Below are 23878 nucleotides of genomic sequence, written 5' to 3'. Positions count from 1 at the left end.
TGAGAGTTCGTGATCAGTGTTTATTAATGAGTCTTTCTCAGCTGTGTTTTCATGTCCGCTCTGGTCTCAGTGACACTTATGCCAAAAGGAAGTAAAAGCAGGCCCCAGTACCAAATGACTCTTCATCAGGCGATGAGTAGAAATGTACGCGTCTCGTCTTTAAACCGAAAAGTAGAAACAAATCAAAAATACTTCCAAATGGAATAGATTTTCTTATCTCGTATTTTGTTTCGTATTCAATGGCACTAAGAGTAAATTGGAACATTTTAATAGCTGTCAACAAGAGGATTGGGAATCCAGTCTTTTTCTGGAGTGGTCTCACAGGTGACCGCAGTTAGTATGGCCTCTTCAGCAGAGGACCTGGGAGAAACCAGGCTTACAGCATGATCTCGTGACCGTGGTCGTCCTCGTAATCTCTGTTGTGGTCAAAGTCTGGACTGTGATTGGCTGTCGTCACAAGAGAAAGGGGACCTTCGTGCTCCTCGGGGTCCAGTGGCTCCTCTTTTACGCTGATATGATGCCTGGGAATAAAACGGAATAGGAATGCTAATTTATTTTCACACAAAAGCCTCCATTCTCAGAAAAAAAGCTATAATAATAATATAAAATTTATTAACTTGAATATATTATTTAAAATAATTCTTAATGAATGAATATTTTTGAAGAGTTTTTCTTTGGATATTGTGTATTGGCTTTTTCTTTTTCTTTCCTTTAATTTGACTTTTATTGTTTTTCAGTTTTGGGTGGGGTCTATAAAAATATGTTTAAAAAAAACTATATATATATAAAAAAAAAAAAACTGATGCATGGATCTATAGTATCTGTGACCGCAGTTAGTATGGCCTCTTCAGCAGAGGACCTGGGAGAAACCAGGCTTACAGCATGATCTCGTGACCGTGGTCGTCCTCGTAATCTCTGTTGTGGTCAAAGTCTGGACTGTGATTGGCTGTCGTCACAAGAGAAAGGGGACCTTCGTGCTCCTCGGGGTCCAGTGGCTCCTCTTTTACGCTGATATGATGCCTGGGAATAAAACGGAATAGGAATGCTAATTTATTTTCACACAAAAGCCTCCATTCTCAGAAAAAAAGCTATAATAATAATATAAAATTTATTAACTTGAATATATTATTTAAAATAATTCTTAATGAATGAATATTTTTGAAGAGTTTTTCTTTGGATATTGTGTATTGGCTTTTTCTTTTTCTTTCCTTTAATTTGACTTTTATTGTTTTTCAGTTTTGGGTGGGGTCTATAAAAATATGTTTAAATAAAACTATATATAAAAAAAAAAAAAAAACTGATGCATGGATCTATAGTATCTAAATATGGAGCCCTGCACATGACATGCGGGAAAAATATATATACATATCGTGGCCACAGCTAATTAAATTGTTCCCTCATTTTAGTAAATCATGGCCACATTGTACTAATTTGTTCCCTTTTTTAATTAAAATCAAAACGAGGGAACAAATTAGTACGACATGGCCACGATTTACTAAAATGAAGGAACAAATTAATAAGGTGTGGGAACAAATTCTTAATATGTGGCCATGATTTACGAGGGAACTGATTAATAAACAAGTGGACAAATTCTTAATTTGTGGGAACGAATTGTTAATTTGTGGCCACAAATATATTTTTGTCCCCAAGTCAAGTGAAGGGCTCTGCATCAAAACAATATTGTGACAATAAAAAAAAAAAATCATAACATATCAATTTACAGTAGGCAATAATTGTGCAGTGCAGCCACTACCATCTACTGGTTAAATATCTAAAAATAAAAAGGACTAGTGTAACGACCAGCTGTTTCTATAATGAAAGACTAACAGCAGTGCCCTGATAACTCCACTTCTCGTTCAGTTCTTCCAGCACCAGGATACCTGCCGGCTTTATTTTACACAGCTGGCCTGACAACAGGGTTTTCACTTTGAATTGATAAATGAGGGAGATTAACAACATGCGACGTGGCGACGAGAGAATGGACTGCGGCGAGTGAGCGGACGGCCTGTCAGCTTCCCGGTGGCGTCGGATCAGTGCCGCTCCGCGCGCTCCTCTTCTCGCTCGTTAACATGCACAACCTGTGAGGCGGGTCTCTAGAGGACAACCCTGCACAAGGTTCCGTCATTAATCAACTTCAAGCATGCAAAAAAAACAAAAAAACACAGTGACCAGACAGCGCAGCGTACGCTTTAAATACACGCAAAATTAATGCAACTTCTAACCAAAGTGTCAATAAGGGGAAGAAAAGCAGTGGCGGGGAGGCGTGCGAGACGAGAGGGGAAGGGGGAGGCGCTGACGACGGGGCCCAACACAAACGGCTGTGATAAGAAACAGAGCCCTTACAAGAATAATAACGCTGTCAGTTGTAAACAAGGCAAAACATGAACCCCAGCTCACAGTCTGGGCACAGGATTGTCCACAGAGATGAGATCTGCCAAATTTCTCATTACAGAAACACTGCAGGAATAGAGCACCAATGAGCGAGCGCTGAAGACGACCAAAACCGAAAGGAATAAAAGGATAAACATAAGAAGCAGCTGTGGCAGGGCCTTTAAGTTAATTAGTCGCACATGGCAAACTATCCACCTTGTTTTTTAATGGGGAAGTAAGCCATTTTCTGTGAATGTGCAAGACTTCCGGTTCATTAGCCGTCGTAGGGAAATAACAAGAATAACAACAAAGTACAGTAAATGGTAAAACTGTTTGCACTACAAACCAGTGTGTTCATAATTAAGATAATACATTAAGATAATATGGTAAGACACACCAGTTTGCAATATCAAGCAGCAAAACAAGCTGTTTTGTACAGTAGAAAAAACCTGGAAGCGAATGACACCGGAAGCCAGACCCATAAACTTTATAAATGGCCGCTCCTGCTCTTACAGGAAAAATAAGGTGGATAGGTTTTCTCTAAGATATGTTTAGCAAATGTAATTAGCCACAATATCTTTTTCCCCCCCCAAATAACCTCTCCTCTCATACGCTTCTCATTCATGATTGTTAAAAAAGCAGCCATGCTAACGAGTTATCATATTTTGTGTGCGGATAATAAGAAAACTCTCGCCTTTCTATCGGTTTTAGATCAAAGCGTCTCCATGTGTCCCATGGCCTCCGGTTCTCAATCTCTAGCTGGAGGGCAAACATGAAATTGTTATTAATATGCAACTGAGCTGCACTCTAATTTCTCATTACAGAAACACTGCAGGAATAGAGCGCCAATGAGCGAGCACTGACTCTACAGGGGAAGACAACCAAAACTGAAAGGAATAAAAGGATAAACATTAGAAGCAGCTGTGGCAGAGCCTTTAAGTTAATTAGTCTCACATGGCAAACTATAGGTTTTCGCTAAGACATGTTTGGCAAATGTAATTAGCCACAATATCTATTTTTCCCCCCAAACAACCTCTTCTCTCTCCACGATTGTTAGGAAAGCAGCCATGCTAATGAGTTATCATATTTTGTGCGTGAATAATAAGAAAACTCTCGCCATTGTATCGGTTTTAGATCAAAGCCCCATGTATCCCATGGCCTCCGGTTCTCAATCTCTAGCTGGAGGGCAAACATGAAATTGTTATTAATATGCAACTGAGCTGCACTCTGCTTTAGCCTTCATTGTAATTAGGACTGAAGCATCTGATTGCAGGAATCTGCAACAATACATACAGGTTCAGACACTATAGAAGCCCTTTTGTTAGATGTTATTAATTGTGACTCTAAATCATAGGAGAATGTATAATTCAAAAACAATAAAGCTAGTATATAGCGGTTATATTAACAATGTACTCGGGTGTTTACCTCATAATTACAGGCCTGGTTTACCTCGTAGAATGTTAAGACAAAAATAATTATATACTTGGGCTGGCAATACTATGTAATAATTTTAATATTTGACATTTAATTACACAGTTCAAAATAACTCATAATACTAGAAAGGTTGAGTTACAAATTTGTACAAAGAATTTATGTTTGATTTCAGAAAAATACTTTTTGTGTTTTTGCATTTGCATCCAAAAGGAATAAGGGAAAAAAAATTATTTCACGAAGGATAATGCTTTACAAAAAAGTAAAGTGGTGGTACCATTACTTTTTTGTACCAGTACCAGTGTCAGATGATAATACCACAGTAGTGAGTGTTTAAAATATTCATGTTCTATAGCTTTTACATGGTAATCCAACGTACTTCATAGAAATGGAATTGCCATGGTAAAATACATGTATTACCATGGTACCATGTCTAGATGCAAATTAAAAAAAGTTTTTTTTTTCAGAAAATGTAAACTAAAATTATGTTAATCTGAATATTCTGAATATATGCATTTTCCTTTGTGTTTGTAATCATGGCCATATACATGCTTAGGAATACTATTTGATATTTTAATTAGAATTATAAATAACTCATAAATTGTTGCATTGGAAGGTTAAAGATATAACCTGCCCATCTAAAATCTGCTTGAACATTTGATAATAATAAGCTTTCCTTGCCTCATCTCTAAGTGACAACATTTTTTTATTAGTGAAAAAGTTATTCGCCGAAATTGAAACGCGGTGCCCTTGATAACATGATCCATAAATCTGGTTAACTTAATAAACCTCAGTGCATTTTATGTTAATGTTTTATGTATGCTCATATATTCTCACACTTTGTACAGCTTGTGTTTGGGGCAACATCTTTGCTTTTGAGTGTGTTAAGTTGGCAAATGCCTGGAGAGGTGAGAGGCAGACGCCTCAGAGCAAGCACACCCTTCCTGTCTCTCTGTATCCTGAGGATGGGGCAGGCCTGCAGCTATGTTACCTGCCATTAGCACTTCTCTCACCCAAATCTTCACGAGTTCATTACCACACCGTTTTTTCTTTTAAAATGATTTGCTGATATTTCACAGAAACTGCAATAAATCTCGCTGAGCAACAAATCACCATTCTGTCCTCCGACATCTGGAAACCATGTTGTCTGCACCATATTATTTTAAGCTTCAAACAACACGGCGGTCCCTCCCATACAACAAGTGTATGGGGAGCTGTGGTTTCCAACCCCGACCGCAGCTCAGCTACATGGAAATCTTGGAGCGGTTTCGTCAAGGCTAATTACGACCCCCCACCCCTCCCTTCGTTGTTTTACTCTCGATTGCTCGCAGAGTTTTCGGATGTGTTGCGAGTCCTGTCTGGCTGGAAAAACGAGGCCAGTTCTGTCATCTTCTATTCACCACTTTGTAAATATTTAAACAAAATGGAGGCAATAATTAGGGAGGAACTCGGCGTAGTACGCCACACACTATTGACCCGTAATAAAAGCGAGTTTAGAAACTTCTCCTCGAAATAACACAGAGAGACACTATTTTCTTTATGAGTTCCCCCAACGTAGAAACCCGCCAAAGGTGGGGTTTCCTTCTAAGACTGCATTCACAATTCCTACTTCCTCTGTAAACTGCAGTTTTCTATATAATTTCACGGCTGGCTAAACATCTACTGTAATGTACATCAAACCCTACTGTGCGTTCGGAGACTATTTTCAACTCCTAGTGACCTGGTGAAAAATTTCCACCACTTAAGCCGCACGAGCGTCGCTTTGCATGCGCGTGAGCCTAATGACTCCTGGACATATCCCTTTACCTTGTGCCCCTATCTCAGTCACACACACACTATGAAGGTGGGACGTGAGCCACTCACATAGCTGGCAGGGGCGAGCGTCCAGGGCTGCTGTCACTACAGTTGCTGTTCCCGTGGTCCATGGCCCCATTCATTTCCTCTCGGATGGCGCTGGCAAGCGAGTTAAGAGTGGGACTTCCGATGGAAGCGGTAGTGTATAGAGGTATGTTGTTCTCTGCCATTGAAGCCTAAAACAGAATGGAGGAGATGAACTCAGTGAGACAAATTCCTACAAAACATTAGGCTCATCCAACATAAATAACCATTTATTCATTTGCACACTTGGACCTATTTAGGTGTTTTTAAAGTCATAATGATGACATGATGTGTGATCAAGTGAATTAAATGAAAAATAATTTTCTGACAGTTTTTACACAAAAAAGTCAGAAAGATGAAATGAAAAGAATGCAGAGTGTACTTGATAATTAGTCAATATATTTGTTTTTTATATATTGCATTCTCATAGTGCCACAAGGGAATGTTGGAAATTGCATTTTTGTCACACAAGACTGTCACTTTATAAACCAGCTAAATGAGTAGTATTTTCTAACAAGCTTTATTGTTATTCCTCATCAACTGTACACAAACTACTATATTGTACAGTCAATGACTGCATGAGGGCAGCAACTAAATAGATGAATAAATAAAAGCATATAAATAAAGGATGAGGACTGGATGCTGCAAGATTGTGATTTTACCTGGAAGGCTGCAGAAAGAGCAGGACCATATCCCAAAGTGGTATGGATGTTCTTTACTAGAGTTGGACTTCTGTAGAGACAACCATATAAACACACATTCAGTTCAGTACAGAAACGAGTCATACTGTCTCCAGTCTACTGAACAGATTGATTTTACACTGAAGTCAGTATTTAGAGTACAATCTGATTTCCAATGAAACTCAATAGGAAAATCAATAGACGGCACTAAACTATCAAACGCTGTTTAACACTCTCTCTCTAACTCCGTCCCAAAACTTGCTGCCTACTTGCCTACTTCACTTCCAATGAAAAGGCTGTTCTAAAATAATAATGTTCCAGATGTATTTTTCCCATTCATTTTTCTCAAAAGGATTTTTAAAAAGTCCTTGTTAAAGAGTTAGAGAGCCATGATTCATACCTACCAGCTGCATGGTGAATCACAATATCACAACTTTGAGTTGAAGCAAAAATAAATCAATAAAATAAACTCATAAAATGACAAGGTACAAGTCTGTGTACTTAACAGCGTTAATGAGGGTAAGAACTACAAATATCCTATGTAGACCATAGATAACAAGGAAGCTGGCTAAGTTTTGGAACAGAGTGTGTATATATGTGAATATATCTTTTATTTTTTAACATTGTATATTATTATACAATCTCATGAGCATTTCATATATTATGAAAAACAGAAATGAAAAAAAAGCATAAGATATGAAAGGCTACATACAGAATGAGTGAGCACATAGAGGCAGAGCATGCAGGGAGGGGGCGGGGCAGAGGGCGGTGCTTACTGTACAAGCAGCTCATCACAGCTTTCGTCGGCCGCATTCTTCCTGGGGCGGCCTCGTTGTATGTGGCGACCGCGTTTAAACTCTTCATCGTCTACGGTCCAAAAGGACCCAAAGTCATCCTCAACTCTTACAAAACATTTATGCAGGGAGAGATTGGTGCGCACGGCACCCTGGGTTTGGGGATAGGGGCAACAAACAGCCAGATGCAGATGTAGCAAGACAGACAGACAGTGATAGAGAAGAGGATATGAAATGAATGAATGGATAAGCACAAGCGACTGGGGGTTACGGTGCACATAGCCAGCACATAACTCACATTCGGGCACAGAGACGCACGCTAAAGCTAGCAGGGGGGTCAATGGGCAGCACAGCACAGAGACAATGACATGGAGCCCATCCATCAACACCACGAGACACTGGTTTGGTCAGCCACACTACGCGGGTGGTGCTGGAACACCTACCCGCTGATCTTTTGCGGCCTTCTCCTTTGGAACTCTAGCTCGTCGACGGTCCATACCGCCCCTTTAACGTTCTCTACCCGCACAAAACACTTGTGAAGACTAAGGTTATGTCGCACTGCGTTCTGCAGTTGGTGTGAGAGAAAAAGAAAGGCTATGAGTGCAAAAAGAAATGTGCTGGAATAAATTAGACACTTTTTTTATAGAACCCACATTCTCTTGTATTGTTCAATTTTATACATTTCGCTCAAAGTCCAATTCAAAAGGAGATATTTTATTTAACAGAAATCACTTTTCAAAAACTACAACGAACGACTCGTTTGGACTACAACGCATATTTTCCGGGATTTGTGATATCACAAATATCGACGAATGGGACGAGACCTGGTTGAGCTGCACTAGAGAAGGCAACGAGTGTTATCACTATGTCAGAGACGCGCTAGCTTTCCCAAGGCAGACAAACTTATAGTGGTTACAATCATTCGGCTTTAAATTGCGCTCAAATTGTTTTGATATTGACGCAATATTTACACTGAAGCTATGGTAAGGGGCATGACATTTCCCGACCAGGAGCCGAGTGCTGCCAATCACAACACACACTGGCCCAGCTAACCAATCACAGCACATTTTGTATTTCAGAAGGCGGGCTTTCATTTGATACAGGAACTATTCGAGCCGTTCATGCCAGACTGGGGAGAAAGGTGTTGTAATAATGTATAATATGTGAAAAATAATGTGTTTTTCGAACAACCTAGTATGAGAGCCTGTTCTAGTACAACCCTCAAACAAAATCAAGACTCTGTAAAAGAGCATAATAGGACCCCTTTAAAAAATGAAAGTTCTGTCATCGTTTACTCATGATTTTAGATGTTTTACAGAATGCCTGGCTGTCAATGGCACCAAACAGCACTGATTATCACACGTCTCATAATAATCACAATGTGGAGTTTGAAATTTGACAGCTAAGACGGGAAGGCAATTAAGACTTAAATATGGTCTGCTTGTCACACAAGCCTATTATATAGCTTCAGACTTTTATGGCATTTATTTAGAGTTTGAAAAAGCAGCAAGGACATTCTTCAAAACCTTTCCTTTTGTGTTCTATGAAGAAATAATGTCATACAGGTTTGGAACGACATAATGGTGAGTAAATGATGACTGAGAATTTTCATAAAATGAATGAGAATTTTCATTTCTGAGTGAATTATTATTTTAAGGATTTGAAAGAATTCCACTGTTTTCCAATAAAATTATCTAAACATCCTTAAAACAAGATAAATTCACCTGAAAAGCAACATATTAAACATTATTTTCAGACAATATTTCAAATAACAAGTCTTTTTGCACAGTTTTATTCGATTTTTTAAAGTTAGATCTTATGTAATATACACTATCATTGAAAATTTTAGGTCAATAAAATGATACTTTTATTCAGCAGTGATGCATTAAATTAATTTAAAATGTGAGTAAAAACATTTATAATGTTACAAAAGATTTCTATTTCAAATAAATTCTGCTCTTTTGAACTTTCTATGTATCAATCCTGAAAAAAAAAAATGTTTCTTGAGCACCAAAGCAGCATATCAGAATGATTTCTGAAGAATCATGAGACACTGAAGACTGGAGTAATGATGCTGAAAATTCAGCTTTGCCATCACTGTGATAATTTACATTTTAAATAGAAAACAGTTGTTTTAAATTGTAACAATATTTCACAATTACTGTTTTTGCTCTATTTTGATCAAATAAACACAGCCTTAGTGAGCATAAGAAACTTTTGAATGGTAGTGCATAATGTTTTTTTTTGTAGTTGATATTTCATATAGTTGCTTCACTTCAAAAACGGAAACTGAAAATGCTTGAGTTAAATGTCAACGCTCAACAAACTACCAGGGGAAAACATCCTAGATTTCCCTTTAAAGCTGTTGAAATTCTTCCAGAGTAAACCGAAAAACACTTTCACAATAAATCCAAATGAAGAGGGAGGCTCTTCCAGAAACTTCTAAGGACCATTAAGTGAAATAAATCATATCTGGGGAAATAATGCATACTTTCTCTGGGTAATTTGAACATGTTGACAAAATCCCATTGGGCAAAATAGCATAAATTACACCAATTTTTACATGGTTTCTATTTGTATCTCTGGTGTCATTTGGAATAATTAATTTTTTTAAACAATGTTCATTATGTTATGATATCTTAATATCTGGGAACAGAAATATGTTTGTCAGTAGTAGTTTGTTTAAAGAACTAAAATATACAGTGGCGTCTAAAAGTCTCAGAACACAAGTGAAAATGTTTTGCATTATAATTTGATCTAATTTCCTTATTTTTAAATTGCAACAATATTTGTCTCGAATGTGCTTTGATTTGTAACTTTTAAACCTTATTCTTCTTTTTTTTCCCATGTATCTTGTTCTTACATTTTTTTCTTTTCAAAGTTCTAAAACTTAATTTCTAGGTTTAAACTAGATTTTAAATCCCAGATCTATAATGTAGTCTCAGACTGGAACCCACTGTATTTCCCTTATTCATATATGCTTGTCATGAGCTCAGAAGTGTGTGGTACAATAAGAGAGGTGTGCACTGAATTCTGGGGGTGGTTTTCTACTTCTAGGAGTTATTGTAAACCCAACAGTTCCTCCATACATCTTCAACAATCCAGTTTTTTTTTTTAGTCTTCTACTTCATTTGATGTTTTTTATTGTCAACTACTGAGAAATTTCAAATAGAGGCAATGATTTCAAATTCATTGTATATTATTGAAAGCAGGAAATAGAAAACAGGAATTATGAGTTCACCTTCCACGTTGCTGCATTGTGTCTGAAATATGCAAACATTCGCGTGAACCAGTTGTAGATCTCGTTTAGTGTTAGCTGTTTTTCTGGCGACTCTAGTATTGCCTGGAAACACACACACACACACACACACACACACACACACACACAAATGCTGATAAGTAAAAAGCAGTTCCATTTCCGTTCAAACCTGGAGCAAAAACAAAGTGAGATGTACATGGTTTGTCAAGTTAAAGTTGATCTGAGGGTGCATGTAAAACAGCTCCACGCTTTTCCGTTCTCAAATGGGAGCTACTTTGTTTACTGATCGCTTCCTTATGCAAATGTGCCAATCTGAGTACATCCTTTTCCGCTAAATGACTAGAACAAAAAATTATCCCGGGCCCAGATTAATGCCCGTGTGATCACAGATTACCCGTTCAGGCCTGATAATTGACTGGGCATCTCAAAGACACCCCGTTCCTACTGTTGTGTGAAATGAATTCCGTAATAATCACATTGGCTGTAATACTTAATCAAAAGTAATTGTTATATATGGGCGTTTTTTGCCCCCTCTATGAACAGCAAGTGCTCTCACGCTTATTTGCAGATGGCTAATCTTGAGCTCTGCTGTTAAATTGCATCTGAAATTTTACGGCTTTGATGGTGGGGGTTTATGGGTTTGTCTTTAAAGAAGTTTGTTAACGCTGAATATTTATACTGCATACATATCGTTATATGCAAGTAAAATCTAAAGTGTAGATGCTCAATTACAATGCAGTAGGTGAGTTAAATATATCACGCAAAAGTGGCTGCGGTCTTACCTGTCGTATTAGCGAAGCATATGTGAAAGGAGGTCGTACTTCAGCATTCATGTAGAACTCTTTGTTCTGGACAATATCTGTTCACAAAGACCAGACACAAATATTAAAAAATGAACTGAAACCTGGTCACACTTTGCATTACATTGAAGACACCATATAGTGCAAATTGTAACAAAAAAAAACAACAAAAAAAAAACATAAGACCTCAAGCTATGTTCCATATAAAAGGCAAAGAAACATATGGGCAAATTAAGAATCAAATTCTGCACCAGAAAAAAATAAAGAAAATCACATTTTCATTACTCAGTTAAAATATAAAATAAAATAAATAAATAATGATATGCTATTTTGAATTCTGTTATGTTACAGTAATGAGAATTTTGGGGGAAAAAATGTATTTACTTACCATGAAAATAATGCAAAAAATAATAAAATATTTATATTTATAATAAAAGCTTTCTCCAAAACTTACATTTAATATAGATGTTAAATTGAAAGTATTATTTCAATTAATTACATTTATTTATTTACTTATTTCTATTTTAGGGTGAAATGCGACCTGCACATATTTTTGTAAGATTTACCCACTGATCCTGATGATTCAATGTATTGTATGTCACAATGAAGCTTCCAAGCAGTCTGTCTGTACCTGGAGATATGGGCATGTTGTACTTGTCCGAGTAACGTCTGCGCATGGTACCGACACTGTGCAGGCTGGTGGGGGTGATAACGGAGTGGGTTTGTGAGAGCGGCGTGAGGGGGGCCGTTGGGGTGGTGGGCGTTTGGGGTAAGCTGAGGGGCGGCGAAGCCTCAGGAGCCGTCTTGGACAGGGTGATGTTAGAGACCAGGTTCAGCTGAAAAGAACAGAATGAAAACAGGGCACAGCATTGTTAGTCACCGCTGATGCCTGCGGATGCTAATTGTTAACACACCATCCAATCAATCTTTGCACCGCAGAGGAGCATTGGTGGCATGTTGGTTTGTAAATATTTGTAAGCACCATGCTTTCGCTTTCCGCGCCCATCATTCTGTGAGCAAATAGCGTACATCCCCCTGGTCGCCCTTTTGTTTGGTCTGCTGGCGTGCTCCCAGAATGCTTTGCTCACTCTCTTTGCTCTCAGGCGGCAGTAGCATTCTCGCTGGCTTGATGGAATGAGTTTCTCACCAAGCCCTAAGAGGTTCCTAATAAGCTGCAGACACAGAGAGGTCAATCTACACTAATTACAGGCTCAAATTGTATTGTAAGGACCCTAATTAGTCGCTACTTACGGGGGTGATACTACGATTAAACGTCACATCTGAATGACCCTCATCAGCCCAAAGGTTCGGAATAAGATGGTTCTTCTGGAGAAATAGTTTCCAGAGAAACACTTTCTTCCTCCCTTATCAAGTGGCACGAGGAGGGGGACTAGTAATAATGGCTATAAGGTAAACTAATTAACCAGCGGGTTAGTTAAGGTGCATTCTTGCTTCCAGAAGCTACGTTGAGTCGTCAGTGTCACATTTCCTCTTCTGCTGGAGTGGAAAATGCAAGCCTGACCTGACGATCCTGCTATTAATTTGTAGGAGATGAGAAAAAAAACCTAATGACACATATACATATTTCCCCCACCAAATTGTTTTAATTGCTAATTTGCCAATCTGCGGTCTACGAGGAGGGAGACCATGCGACAAATACAAGGACAAACAGAGAGGGGGAAAGAAAAAAAACAACGAGAGGGCACGTGGAGGTGGGTTTTTCGTCGTGCGCCACAATCGCCCACAGATTGGGTGAGTGAATTAATGAAATGTCAAGGCTGTCAATTGCTTTGGAGGTATCAGATGTCTAATTTTGCTCTATAATGGCACCGCTGACAGTGCAGACGAGCGACGAGGCTGTGAAAACCAACAGACAGTGTTTAACATCTAACCCCCCGCCACACGGATACGTCTCAGGCCATGCAATTACCACACACCCTATTAACGGTCATTACCATACAGATGCTCTGTCTGATAGACAGGTACATAATAAAGAAATTTGAGGACTGACAGAAGCTTCATCCTTGACATGCCATTGTCTTCAATGCCTATCTAACCTTTTTTCACTTTTTTGTTGTTAATTGGTTTCTGGTGCTATAAATTTATATTATAAAACAGTTTTGGTCCTAGATGCTGAATGGTCAATATAGAGATCCAGCTATGCTAAAATACACCATATAGTACCAGTTATGACACTACTGTGTAAATCAATGCACTGCCTTGGGGATTATAGAAAATAAAATTTTTAAGAAAAATTGTAGATTTAAATGTTTTAAAATATTTTTATTAAGAAGGCAAAGGAGTTGTTTGCCATTGACTTTAAATTTTTCTTGTTAAAGAAAATGCAGTAAGAAATGTGAAAAAAGTGCTACACATTCAAATTATTTTGAAGTTATCATTGTAAAATTAAATAAAAGCTTCTAATAATAAAGCATACAGCACACACACAAAACAATAACAGCACCTCATAAAAAGTAGTTTATTTGTAGGTGTCCTCTCCATTTCAAGCTGCTTCCCCTCAATCCCATGGGAAGAGGTAGCAGGCTAACAACATTATCAGTATCTGAGACCAATTTTCATACACAAGCGTCACTGTGTCAGATACCTCTGTACAAATGCTAATCCAAACAATCAGCGTGTGACAAAGGCAAAGCTCCACTGAATGAACTACTGTCACCCGCTGTCCCAGGACAACAGCTCTGGGCTCCTGAGCACCATGGGGCAAGTACTTCCATATGTTTTAGTATGTAAAGTGTGCAAGTATTATATTAGGACTAACAACTAACCTTTCCTTTTATCATTTAACATTTTAAGTTTATATATGAAGAGTTCATTTGCAAAAACCGATAAACGCCACTTTAAAAAAAAATTTGCTGATTGCCGTGCATTTAGTTTGATTGATATTACTTGGAATGCGCAATAAAAAAAAAATTGATTTCTGAAAATAAAAATAAAAATTGAGTTTTGCAAATTTTTTGCAAATGAACTCTTCATATATAAAATTTTTTTTTTTTACATTCCTTGCCAAGTTTTTTTTTAGACAAGAAAAGTCGTAAGTGAATAAAAAACAACTCACATGTGTGACATGCACAGATGCACACTCTAAAACTCCACCAGAAAAAGCATATCATCTATGCACATTTGGCATACTATTTACAACATACTATCAGTTGGTGTGCACTAATTATAATCACATATGCTATTTACAGACAGTATGCAAATTGGGACATGAGTTGATGCTGAGATGTCAAGGGTGCTATACTCACTGGCTGTGGGGCAGGTTTGGGCTCTGTAGACTTCACATGAAGATGAGTCATCATTGCTTGGAGACGCTGTTTGTCTTTCGTTAACTTTAAATAGAAAAACAGGAAAAAACATATAAACTACAATAAAAATGAAAAAAGATTCAGACCTTTTTTACTTGCATTGTAGTGCAATATTCTCTCAGTTATCAGTAAAATAAATAACCCATTGTGGAAGGACAACTGACAAACATGATGATTATTCTTGACATACATGTACTCAAATTGTGACCTTTACACTTGATACAGAGACACAACCCTAAAGGTTTATTAGCCACTAAAAATGAACACACAAGCTCTAGCCTTCAGTCATGGTTACTTCAGCCAAAGTGAATCCACATTGAACATTAGAAGACCTCCCTGACCTCCACACACTCTGATCTGGGCTGCATTACCCAATAACATCGTAAGCCTAAGCAGATCATAGAAACCATTGGCAGCAATGATCTCTACGATCTACTTAGGCTTATGATGATTTTGGGGAAATGCAGCCCAGTTCTACTCCTCTCAGCTGGTACTTCTGAATCTATATGTGTGGCCCTCTTTGCTCTCTGCTTTGGTACAGTATTCAAGAAAAACGTATTGGCATCATGACGTACTATCAAGCATTGGAATAGAGCATAAATGGCTAATGAATGGACAGATGAGCATGCATATAGATCATTGCACTTTGATGCCTGGGGTGAATTCTTCCAGCATAAATAAAGGTGTTGCACACATTAAGAAATGAAAATATTGATCAAAAATATTGAGCTGTATTTGACGTCATATTGCTAGCATGAGCACCACAGTTCAATGTGTTAACCACTGCACAATAACTCTGGCACTTTTTAATGCTCTGTGCCTGAATCTAAGAGTATATCTATCTCCCTTCTCCTCTTAAAACCAAAACTTCTCATTAATTTTCCATACATCCCCACCTCTGTAATGCCAATCAGTGAGCATTTGTTACGATTAATGCGCATTAGCAAGCGATGCAATACAATAAACAAAATGAGTCAATCAATTCACTGAAATGACTGGTAGCTCACCCACCATTGTTGGTGTGCCTGGATTTTTTCACAAAGTGTTATATTGTGGTGCCAAATAGTTAAAAGTCATAAAAGACTTTAAAACCCAGTAAAATTGGAAATGTAATTATCTTGTGGAGTTAGCCCCAGGGCACTCCATATATCTTTGCCTGGCTGTCATGCGAACATAACACATTTTTAATGACTGGTTACTCACAAATGTACAAAATAATTTCATTTTTATCCCTCCCTCCTTCATCTCTGAGCTGCTACTTGAGAGTAAATGAGCGAGAGAGAGAGAGAGAGAGAGAGAGAGAGAGAGAGACAGACAAGAAGCAAACTTTTGAAGAAGCCAGAAAAGGAAATGAACGAGGAGAAATTGCACGTTACCTGCAGTTCCAGCTGTTGAACTACTTGCATCTGTACCCTGCACTGCGCCGTGCTCCTGTCATCCAAGGCATGTTCATTATTCAGATGTCTACAGAGAGAGAAAGAGAGAGAGAGCAGCCTTCATTTTAGTACCATATTTTACAGCCATCTATTAAACATTTGATAAAACTTTCATGGTAAAATATTGAATTACATTATCTGCACATTCTGCAGGGCAGTCATTTATTTCTCCATATTGGAAAAGTGAAAATGGCCCGAGATACGCATATACTAAAATGATAAAAAGTAAATAAAGCCAATGTCCACACATTCACAAATATCAAATTCCCCAAACACAAATGAAGAGTGTTCTAACAAGATCTCTGCATTACCGGAAATAGAAGCGCTCTTTACACGCCTCATGCATAATTCACGAACTGCCCGATTCCACGCAAACCTACAGAAACCAAGTTGAGCAGACGAAAGAAGCGCTTCGCCAAACTCAGGTGAAAAAACGATATTATAAATCGTCAGATGTGCACTCCGCAACCCTCCCAGCTTTTAAAATTAAATGGATTCTTCTTATTTTCGGTGGCTTCTGCAGTTAATTATGTCATCTAGATTAAGAGAACTCAAATGAAGCCAGAAGGAAAAAGGCAAAGGACAACAAGGAGAAAAGAGATGGAATCTGTCATAAACTTGAATTATGAATATAATTATGCATGATTATTTTATATGGCCAAGACCTTTTTTCTCCCCCGCACGTTTATAACTAATCTAAATAAATAGCTGGCCTCGGCAAAGCGGGCCAAGCTTTCTTTTTCTTTTTTTTTTTACCTCTCCTTTTTTTTGTGGTGATTTATATAAAATGGTGGAGATAAGACTCACGAGTGAAGGAAATATGATTGGAGGATTTTTATCAGCCCTCGCATGAATTATGGTTTGAAAATGCTTATGCAGGGGCATTTCATTAATCATTTAATCATAATCCGTGCAGGATGTTTGAACTGATTTCACAAATACCCTTTCATTTCACTACTTCATTATGCCCGCTAATGGATCCAATATATTATATATATCATAAATTATATCGCATCTTCGCTGACCATGTAGGTCACTGTCACCAGGCAGAGGCTGGTGGAACGGAACACTAGCATTTTCCACGTGCTCGTCTTTCCAAATGCACGTTTACAGTCTTCCACCGCAAATCAAAGTGTCGTGCACGGACCTGAGCAGGGGCCGAGACAAGGGGAGCCAGAACTGATGTTGATGGCCTAATAAATTTGGCGAGGTGGCGTGACATGATGGCAGCGGCGCCATTATTAAGAATAAAGACAACATACGAGCACGGCTGAAAATACATGTGGGGAATACACACTCGACAACACTCGTGACAGAGAGCAGTTTTGACTTCGGAAGTGGAGCACTCAACCTTGAAAGGGAAATGACCTAAATGTGTGTCAAAACGGACTCTGTTTGCTTTCAGAATGAGCATATAAATACCACGTGTCTTTTTGAACGTTGGCACAGCGTGAACGCACCTTTTAAGTTATTCTGAATTGATTGCTTCGTAAAAATAACACAAGGATTAGGGATGGCGAGTGTTTTAACATGGCCACGATACATCCACACCTTGTTTAAAACTATATTGTGTCTGTTCTGGATTCCAACATTAATCAACTAAAAACAAGCTGCTTTTGAAGTCAGGGAAGGTTGAAGAGGGATCATATAAACATTTCAAAGCAACCACCCAGTTTTCATTTGTGGAGAGATAAAATAGGTACAGGGCATCTTGCATTTTCAGTGAACGCGGCTGGACGTGACATGCTTTGGAATTCGTAGTTCACGGCACCCTGCGAGCCCCCGCTACCTTTTTTCATCCTTTGTTACAGTGGACGTTTCTCTTTTTTTCCCCGTCCTCTCCTCCGTTCCGTCTAATGACATGTAGAGTCACAGTGCATAATTAATAGGAAATTAAATATTCAAATGGCCCTTAATGCAGCCTCTCGGAAGAGTGTCTGGACAAGAGGAGCTCCGGAGAACGGCAGAATTGACGTCGGGAGAGACTATGAGCACTGGCATGTGTCACTTTCTGGACTTCAAACGAAGGCTGTTTAAAAGCTTTCTGGCAGGATGACAGCCCCTAATGTAAATGGCCACAATAAAACAAGTTAAATAGACATTACTTAAACAGTCAGCATTTTACATATCACTGAAGCTAGCTGTCCTTTAGCCCAGGTTTTAATGATGCTCTGGGAGGCTGACGCTCTGAAAGGTCTTTCTATTAGAGCGACGGCTGGACGAGCTATTGTTTCTCCCAAACACATGCAGCGGTTTCAATAGCTAAGCATCCGTCAGTTTTTCCTTATCTTCTCACACTGCGTAAAAGAATTATGCTTATCTACTGATTTTGTTTACTCATACTGCTTGTGTTTGATGGGTAAACACACTTTCCAGGATGGGAAATACAACACACATGTTTGTGACAAGTAATCGTAAGCAGAAACCAGTTCTAAGACTAATACTGTTGAAACTGAATTTACAAAGTAATGTGAATTAAAAAAAAAGATAAATACTGAAACTCACACACAGGATGTGTCCTATTGCATCTAGATGGCAGCACTACTGAGTTTGACCATTCAAATATACCAGGTCATGGATGCCCTTGACCTCTTGTAAAAGCGTCCTGAGCTGTTCTCTAAACCTTTGCCCCACCCTTCCTGTCCCACTGGAAAAACACACATCGGTTTATCACCGCTTCCTTTTTTATTTATTGGAAATGTTATCATCCAGCATGACTAGGTATGAGATGTTTTCATTTAAAGACATAACAAATACCCGTATGATTTAAAACAACACCGCTGCACATCACTGGTTGTTGCCTTTGGCTCAGCCTGCAGAGATCCATGTGACGTTAGTGCGCATCTCTCACCGTTCCTTGCCACGTCGCCCCAGGCACCCGTCTTTAGCTACCCAGAAAACTCTTATAATCCAGCTAATTTACTCCCTGATTTCTGTTTATGGTTCTTCGGGCCCATCGGGTGGAGGATGTACATGTGGGAATGTTTAGCGCATGGACGGTTAACACCTTCAGCCTGCCAGCTGAACTCTCACCCAGCCTCGCTTTTTACAAAAGCGGCTTTGTAGAGAGTCTCCAAATGTTTTCTCAACATGTTCCAAGCAGTTTAGGGCAGACAAGAAAAGTAAACAAGATGTTGCCATGATAAAAACACTTGTGTAAACACTGCAGAGTGTACTTAAAGAGAGCACTTCTCTCTCACTCTCGCTCTCAAGCTTGATTTCAGCTCTGAAATGCTAATTTCTCTTATTTCAATAAGCAAATGATGAATCATGGTTTTGGCCAATAGAAAAAAGGCAACAACGTGAACCACAATCCAAAAACATACCGTAACAGATGCGTGGTTTAGAAAAAACAGGGCAGCAAAATTTCTTTCTAAGCTCTCGGTGGAGAGCGAATACACTTCTTTACATTTTTCTCCACAGGTAAACACAGATTCGAGATAGATAATGTTATTATCTGTAAAAGTGTTTACAGAGCCTGGGCTGGTTTTAAAAATGCCTTCAAATAAACTGGCAAGAGAAGCACATGAGCAACGACCCTAAGAGAAACAGAGGTGGAAAATAATAAAAAAAAGCACACAAGACTGAAAAAAATGGTAGGAGTGCAGCTGTAGTTCTGCTTACCACTCGTTTTTCTCCTTTTGGTCTCAGCTTGTGAATCTTTGAGTCGGGCTTGTTTTAGTTTGAACTCAGGATAATGGAACAGTGTCATATCTTGTTTAGAGTGGGACTAATCCAGACTGACACACACTCACTGATCTGCTGCCACACAGCACGTTTTCATCATCTCATCACACACACACACACACACACACACACACACACACACATACATAGTGGAGATTAAGTGAGACCAGGTCTTCCTCAGAGCAGGGATCAGGGGAAATGCTGTGTAAACTGTGCACCTTTAGCCTGACCTTGGGTTTAGGTGTTATTTAGGGAGCGTGGAGCTTTGTGTTGGCCAGTATAGACTGGACTTTAACAGCATGGACGGGTCAGTTAATACATAGTGGGCAGGTGAACAGACACTGGTTGTAGGTAAAACCATTGCAACAGTAGGAGCTGTGGTGCAGTGGTTAGCGCACATGCTTAAAAAAAAAACAGTGGCGCTTGTCTGGGTGATGCAGATCGAATTTGGCCTACCCCAGATCTCTACTATATGTCACATAAAAAAACTCAGACAAAATAAAAGAAATAAAAATTAGAAACTTTATGTTTTTGAGTTTATGCTCACCAAGGCTTCATTTATTTGATCAAAAATACAGTAAAAATAGTAATATTGTGAAATATTATTGCAATTTAAAATAACTGTTTTCCAATTTAATATTTTTTAAAATGTAATTTATTCCTGTGATGGCAAAGCTGAATTTTCAGAAGCCATTACTCCAGTCTTCAGTGTTGTATGAGCCTTCAGAATTGATTCTAATATGCTTATTTGCTGCTTATTATCATTGTTTTGCTGCTTCATATTTTTGTGGAAACTGTAATTCAAAAGAAAGTTCAAAAGAAAAGCATTTAATTGAAATAGATCTTTAGTAATCTTCTTTAATCTGTAGCATTATAAATGTCTTTACTGTCACTTTTGACAAAAAAAACCCCAAAAAATTTCTTTAAAAGAATCTTACAGACCCCAAAATTTTAGTGTGCATAACAACACAACACAAAACCTCTCAATAAACTAATTTAAAATGTGAAACGTATGTGATAAGTCATTTAGATGAGTGATTGGCACAACTCATTCCCACAATTTCTGTATGTTGCAGGTGGTTTCTGGGTGTTGATATGTGGCTGCTAGGGGGTTCTGGGCTTTTGTTTGATGGATGCTTACTAGCCCATGTCAAAAAGTTTGTTCAAATGCCTAAACCTTCAATATGAGCAATATTAATAGCAAGCACCAATGATATGTTTCTAAAAGCAAGAAGAGAGAGACTCAGACAGAGAGAGGGGGAAAGAACTAGAAGATCACTTCTTCTTGTCTGTAAAAAGGCAGACAAGGGCAAACCCGCTGTACTCTCAGAATGTGGGCCACCGTAGATAAACATACCCACGTGTTTGTTTTGGGACAAAGTGTCAGTAATCACCATGGGGACTGCAGTTATCGCAGGCAGCACAGAACCCTGAGGAAAACCACACCACAGAGAGCAGGCAAAGAGCAGCACACCGCACACCCACGTCAAGAACCCAGCCCACACAGAGAGAGGAAAAAAACCAGGAAAGGGAATGAAAAAATACTGTAATGGGACACTAGGTTGATTTTTTATAAGACCAGAAATGTGCACAGGATTCCATGTGGAATTTTATATGGACTTGCAGTATGATTTAGAAATAATCCCAATGGATCCAAAATTTTCTCATAGGATTCCAACATTACACAAATTCCAACATTACACAAACAAAAAATATTCTAATTTAAAATTAAAAGAGTAGGATCCTTGAGAACACATTAGTTCTTAGTCCCAATTTTAATTTTATCCTGCTGGTAATCTTAATAGTTTAACAGGGGAACTGTATGTTCTTGCATGTATAAGCTTTAGCTTTAGTTTTAGTTAGAATCCTATATGAGAAAAAAAAAATCTAATCAGCAGCCTTTAAAATTGGTTCCAAATTGTAATTCCATATACAATTCCAAAAGAATATTTCCAAATGGAATTCTGTAAACAAAATTCCTTTTTTTTAATTACAGGTGTGGGTGTGTGTGTGAGATACTTACTTCAGGAATGAATGAAAGTCTTCAAACACGGCTTCACATCCTGGCCATTTGCAGACTCCGTGACCATAGAGAGGGTGACTGTGAGGAGAATGATCATCCAACGTTGATCTACAAGAAGAAAAGACACATTAGTGTGATATCAAGGCTGCTAATATTTGATACACAACATATTCACGCATGACAACTAATAAAGAAACCTTCCCCTTCAGCACAAAAAACCATTGCAGCTTGTTGTTTTATTGACACAGCACTGACTCTCACATGACCACTGACTTCTACAGGAAGTGTGTGATCAGCGCAACCATGTGATCTCTGCTTTCAGCATAGCTGAAGTTGTCAGCCTATTGCAGCCTCTGAGCTTCCCGGTGCTGGCCAATCAATAGCCAATTATGGGTCTCCTCTGATGCGCACAGAGGAATGCTTTGATCAGGGCAGCACGATGCTCTGAGAGACAGCACGTCCTTTAGCCCTGACCACTGAACCGTGGCCCCTGCCATCCACCTGGAGCAACAAGTGTTTCCCACAACAGGAAGCTCCCAAATCCATCTGGCCTACTCCCGCCAAGCGCAAACAGTAAACACACCCCACCTGTTATCAATTTATTCGCTTGCACAGGGTCGTCAACAGCTCAGTGCAGCATGCTTTCATATGAACTACACCGCAGGCACAAGAAAGCTTAGCAGCGAAGATCCACCTATTTTTTTTTTCTCAATTTCAGAAGTGTTGTTTTATCTGCAGAAGGAAATGCAGTGGCATTTGTTAAATTTAATATATAGCTGAATTAATATAACATAAAGCTTAGACCTATTCAGACAGAAAACTCTCAATAGCTGCAATTATCAGGATTTAACAAAAAAAAGCAGATTATGTTTTTACGCAACACAAACACCACACACACAGACACACACACACACACACACACACACGCACGCACGCACACACACACCTTTAACAAAATAGGTGTAAAACATGTTTTATCAATGCAATGAAATAGAAAAAAAGACAAAATATGCCAATTTCAAGACAATAATCTTATAACAGTTATATTTTCTGATGTAAAATATTAAGATGTGCCAAAAAATCTATTAAAAGCTCATATAAACTAAATAAACATAAGCATGAACATATTAAGGCAACCATTTTCAATTTTGATAAAAATATATGTTGAATTTTTTACTGTTTCCTTTTAAACAAGAAACATGTCGTGCACCATTACTTGTTTTAATTAATTCCAAGATGATGTAGGCTATAGATATATAAATATGAGTTGAGTTGTGAAAAGCTTAAAGGCCTGTGGATTCAGAAAACAAAGCTCATTTTGAACAATGGATGACTAAACGGTTTTAAATGACAACTCAGAGGAAGACTGACAGACACCATAGGCTTTCTTTCTATACTGACCTCATTCATTCCGTACAAAAAAACAACAAATACAAAGAGTCAAAGCTTGTCAGTGATCTTGTCTGTCTGTTGAAGTGTGTAAGTGTGGTAACTTCTCCAGTTCTTTATTTAAAAATAAGACAAACACAAGAAGACAGACTTGAATATAAACTTAAATTATAGTTTAACAAGCAAAAAGGTGCCATCTGCTTTGCATTCAAGGTTAAAAGTAAAAAGAGGCAATAAATTAATAATTAAAAAAAGTCCCAGCGCATCAAAAACACCACCACATGTGCATTTATATCCTTCATCGGCTCTTACAGCAACAGCCTAAATGCTTTCCTGTGAGGCAGCTCGGCTCTGTCCTATCATCTTTCATTACATTATGGTTTAGGATCGTACTATCATGCACTGAGCAAATAAGTATCATCGTAGCCAACCTAACGAAGAAGGAGAGAGGTCTGACGTCTGGAGAGCTCAGACAGTAACTGAGCACTTTGTCACAACACTATTACTCTAACTCACGTCTTCATGTGGGGAGAAATCATCAAAGACACACTCCTCCTCTAAGTCTACTGGCAAAATCCCCGGACCCCTGACTCAATCCTCTACAGTATGCCCAACCAAACATCCCCTCCCAACCCCCCAATGTTTTAATTATCATTTGCAGAGTTGAAGATCAATTAAAAGGGAGGTTACGGGCCTCGTTTAGGGGGGCAAATCTGATTATTTATCTCTTTAAAACGAATTGTCTGGGTTTTAATTCCCCTGAGTGCAGCATTCCTAAATGATTCTGGGAGGAGAATGAAGTGAG

At 38.5% G+C, this 23878-nt stretch overlaps 1 protein-coding gene across 5 annotated transcripts in view; it reads right to left on the bottom strand.

Annotated features, from left to right (window-relative positions):
* Window positions 1–833: 833 nt before the first annotated feature.
* LOC107750235 (forkhead box protein P1-B) overlaps window positions 834–23878 on the bottom strand; it is a 157402-nt gene continuing 134357 nt past the window's right edge. For all 5 annotated transcript variants that reach the window (XM_016565528.1, XM_016565531.1, XM_016565530.1 and 2 more), the window contains 10 exons: window positions 21685–21792; window positions 15915–16002; window positions 14479–14562; window positions 11844–12048; window positions 11195–11271; window positions 10395–10496; window positions 7597–7718; window positions 6342–6411; window positions 5665–5831; window positions 834–1020 (listed from right to left, as the gene is read on the bottom strand). In XM_016565528.1, the coding sequence (XP_016421014.1) occupies window positions 876–1020; window positions 5665–5831; window positions 6342–6411; window positions 7597–7718; window positions 10395–10496; window positions 11195–11271; window positions 11844–12048; window positions 14479–14562; window positions 15915–16002; window positions 21685–21792 (1168 nt within the window). In that variant the 3' untranslated portion in view covers window positions 834–875. The remainder of the gene's footprint in view (window positions 1021–5664; window positions 5832–6341; window positions 6412–7596; window positions 7719–10394; window positions 10497–11194; window positions 11272–11843; window positions 12049–14478; window positions 14563–15914; window positions 16003–21684; window positions 21793–23878) is intronic.

Source organism: Sinocyclocheilus rhinocerous, unplaced genomic scaffold (assembly GCF_001515625.1).
Source record: "Sinocyclocheilus rhinocerous isolate Xijiao unplaced genomic scaffold, SAMN03320098_v1.1 scaffold963, whole genome shotgun sequence".
Taxonomy (NCBI): domain Eukaryota; kingdom Metazoa; phylum Chordata; class Actinopteri; order Cypriniformes; family Cyprinidae; genus Sinocyclocheilus; species Sinocyclocheilus rhinocerous.
This window is presented reverse-complemented; position numbering and strand designations above follow the sequence as displayed.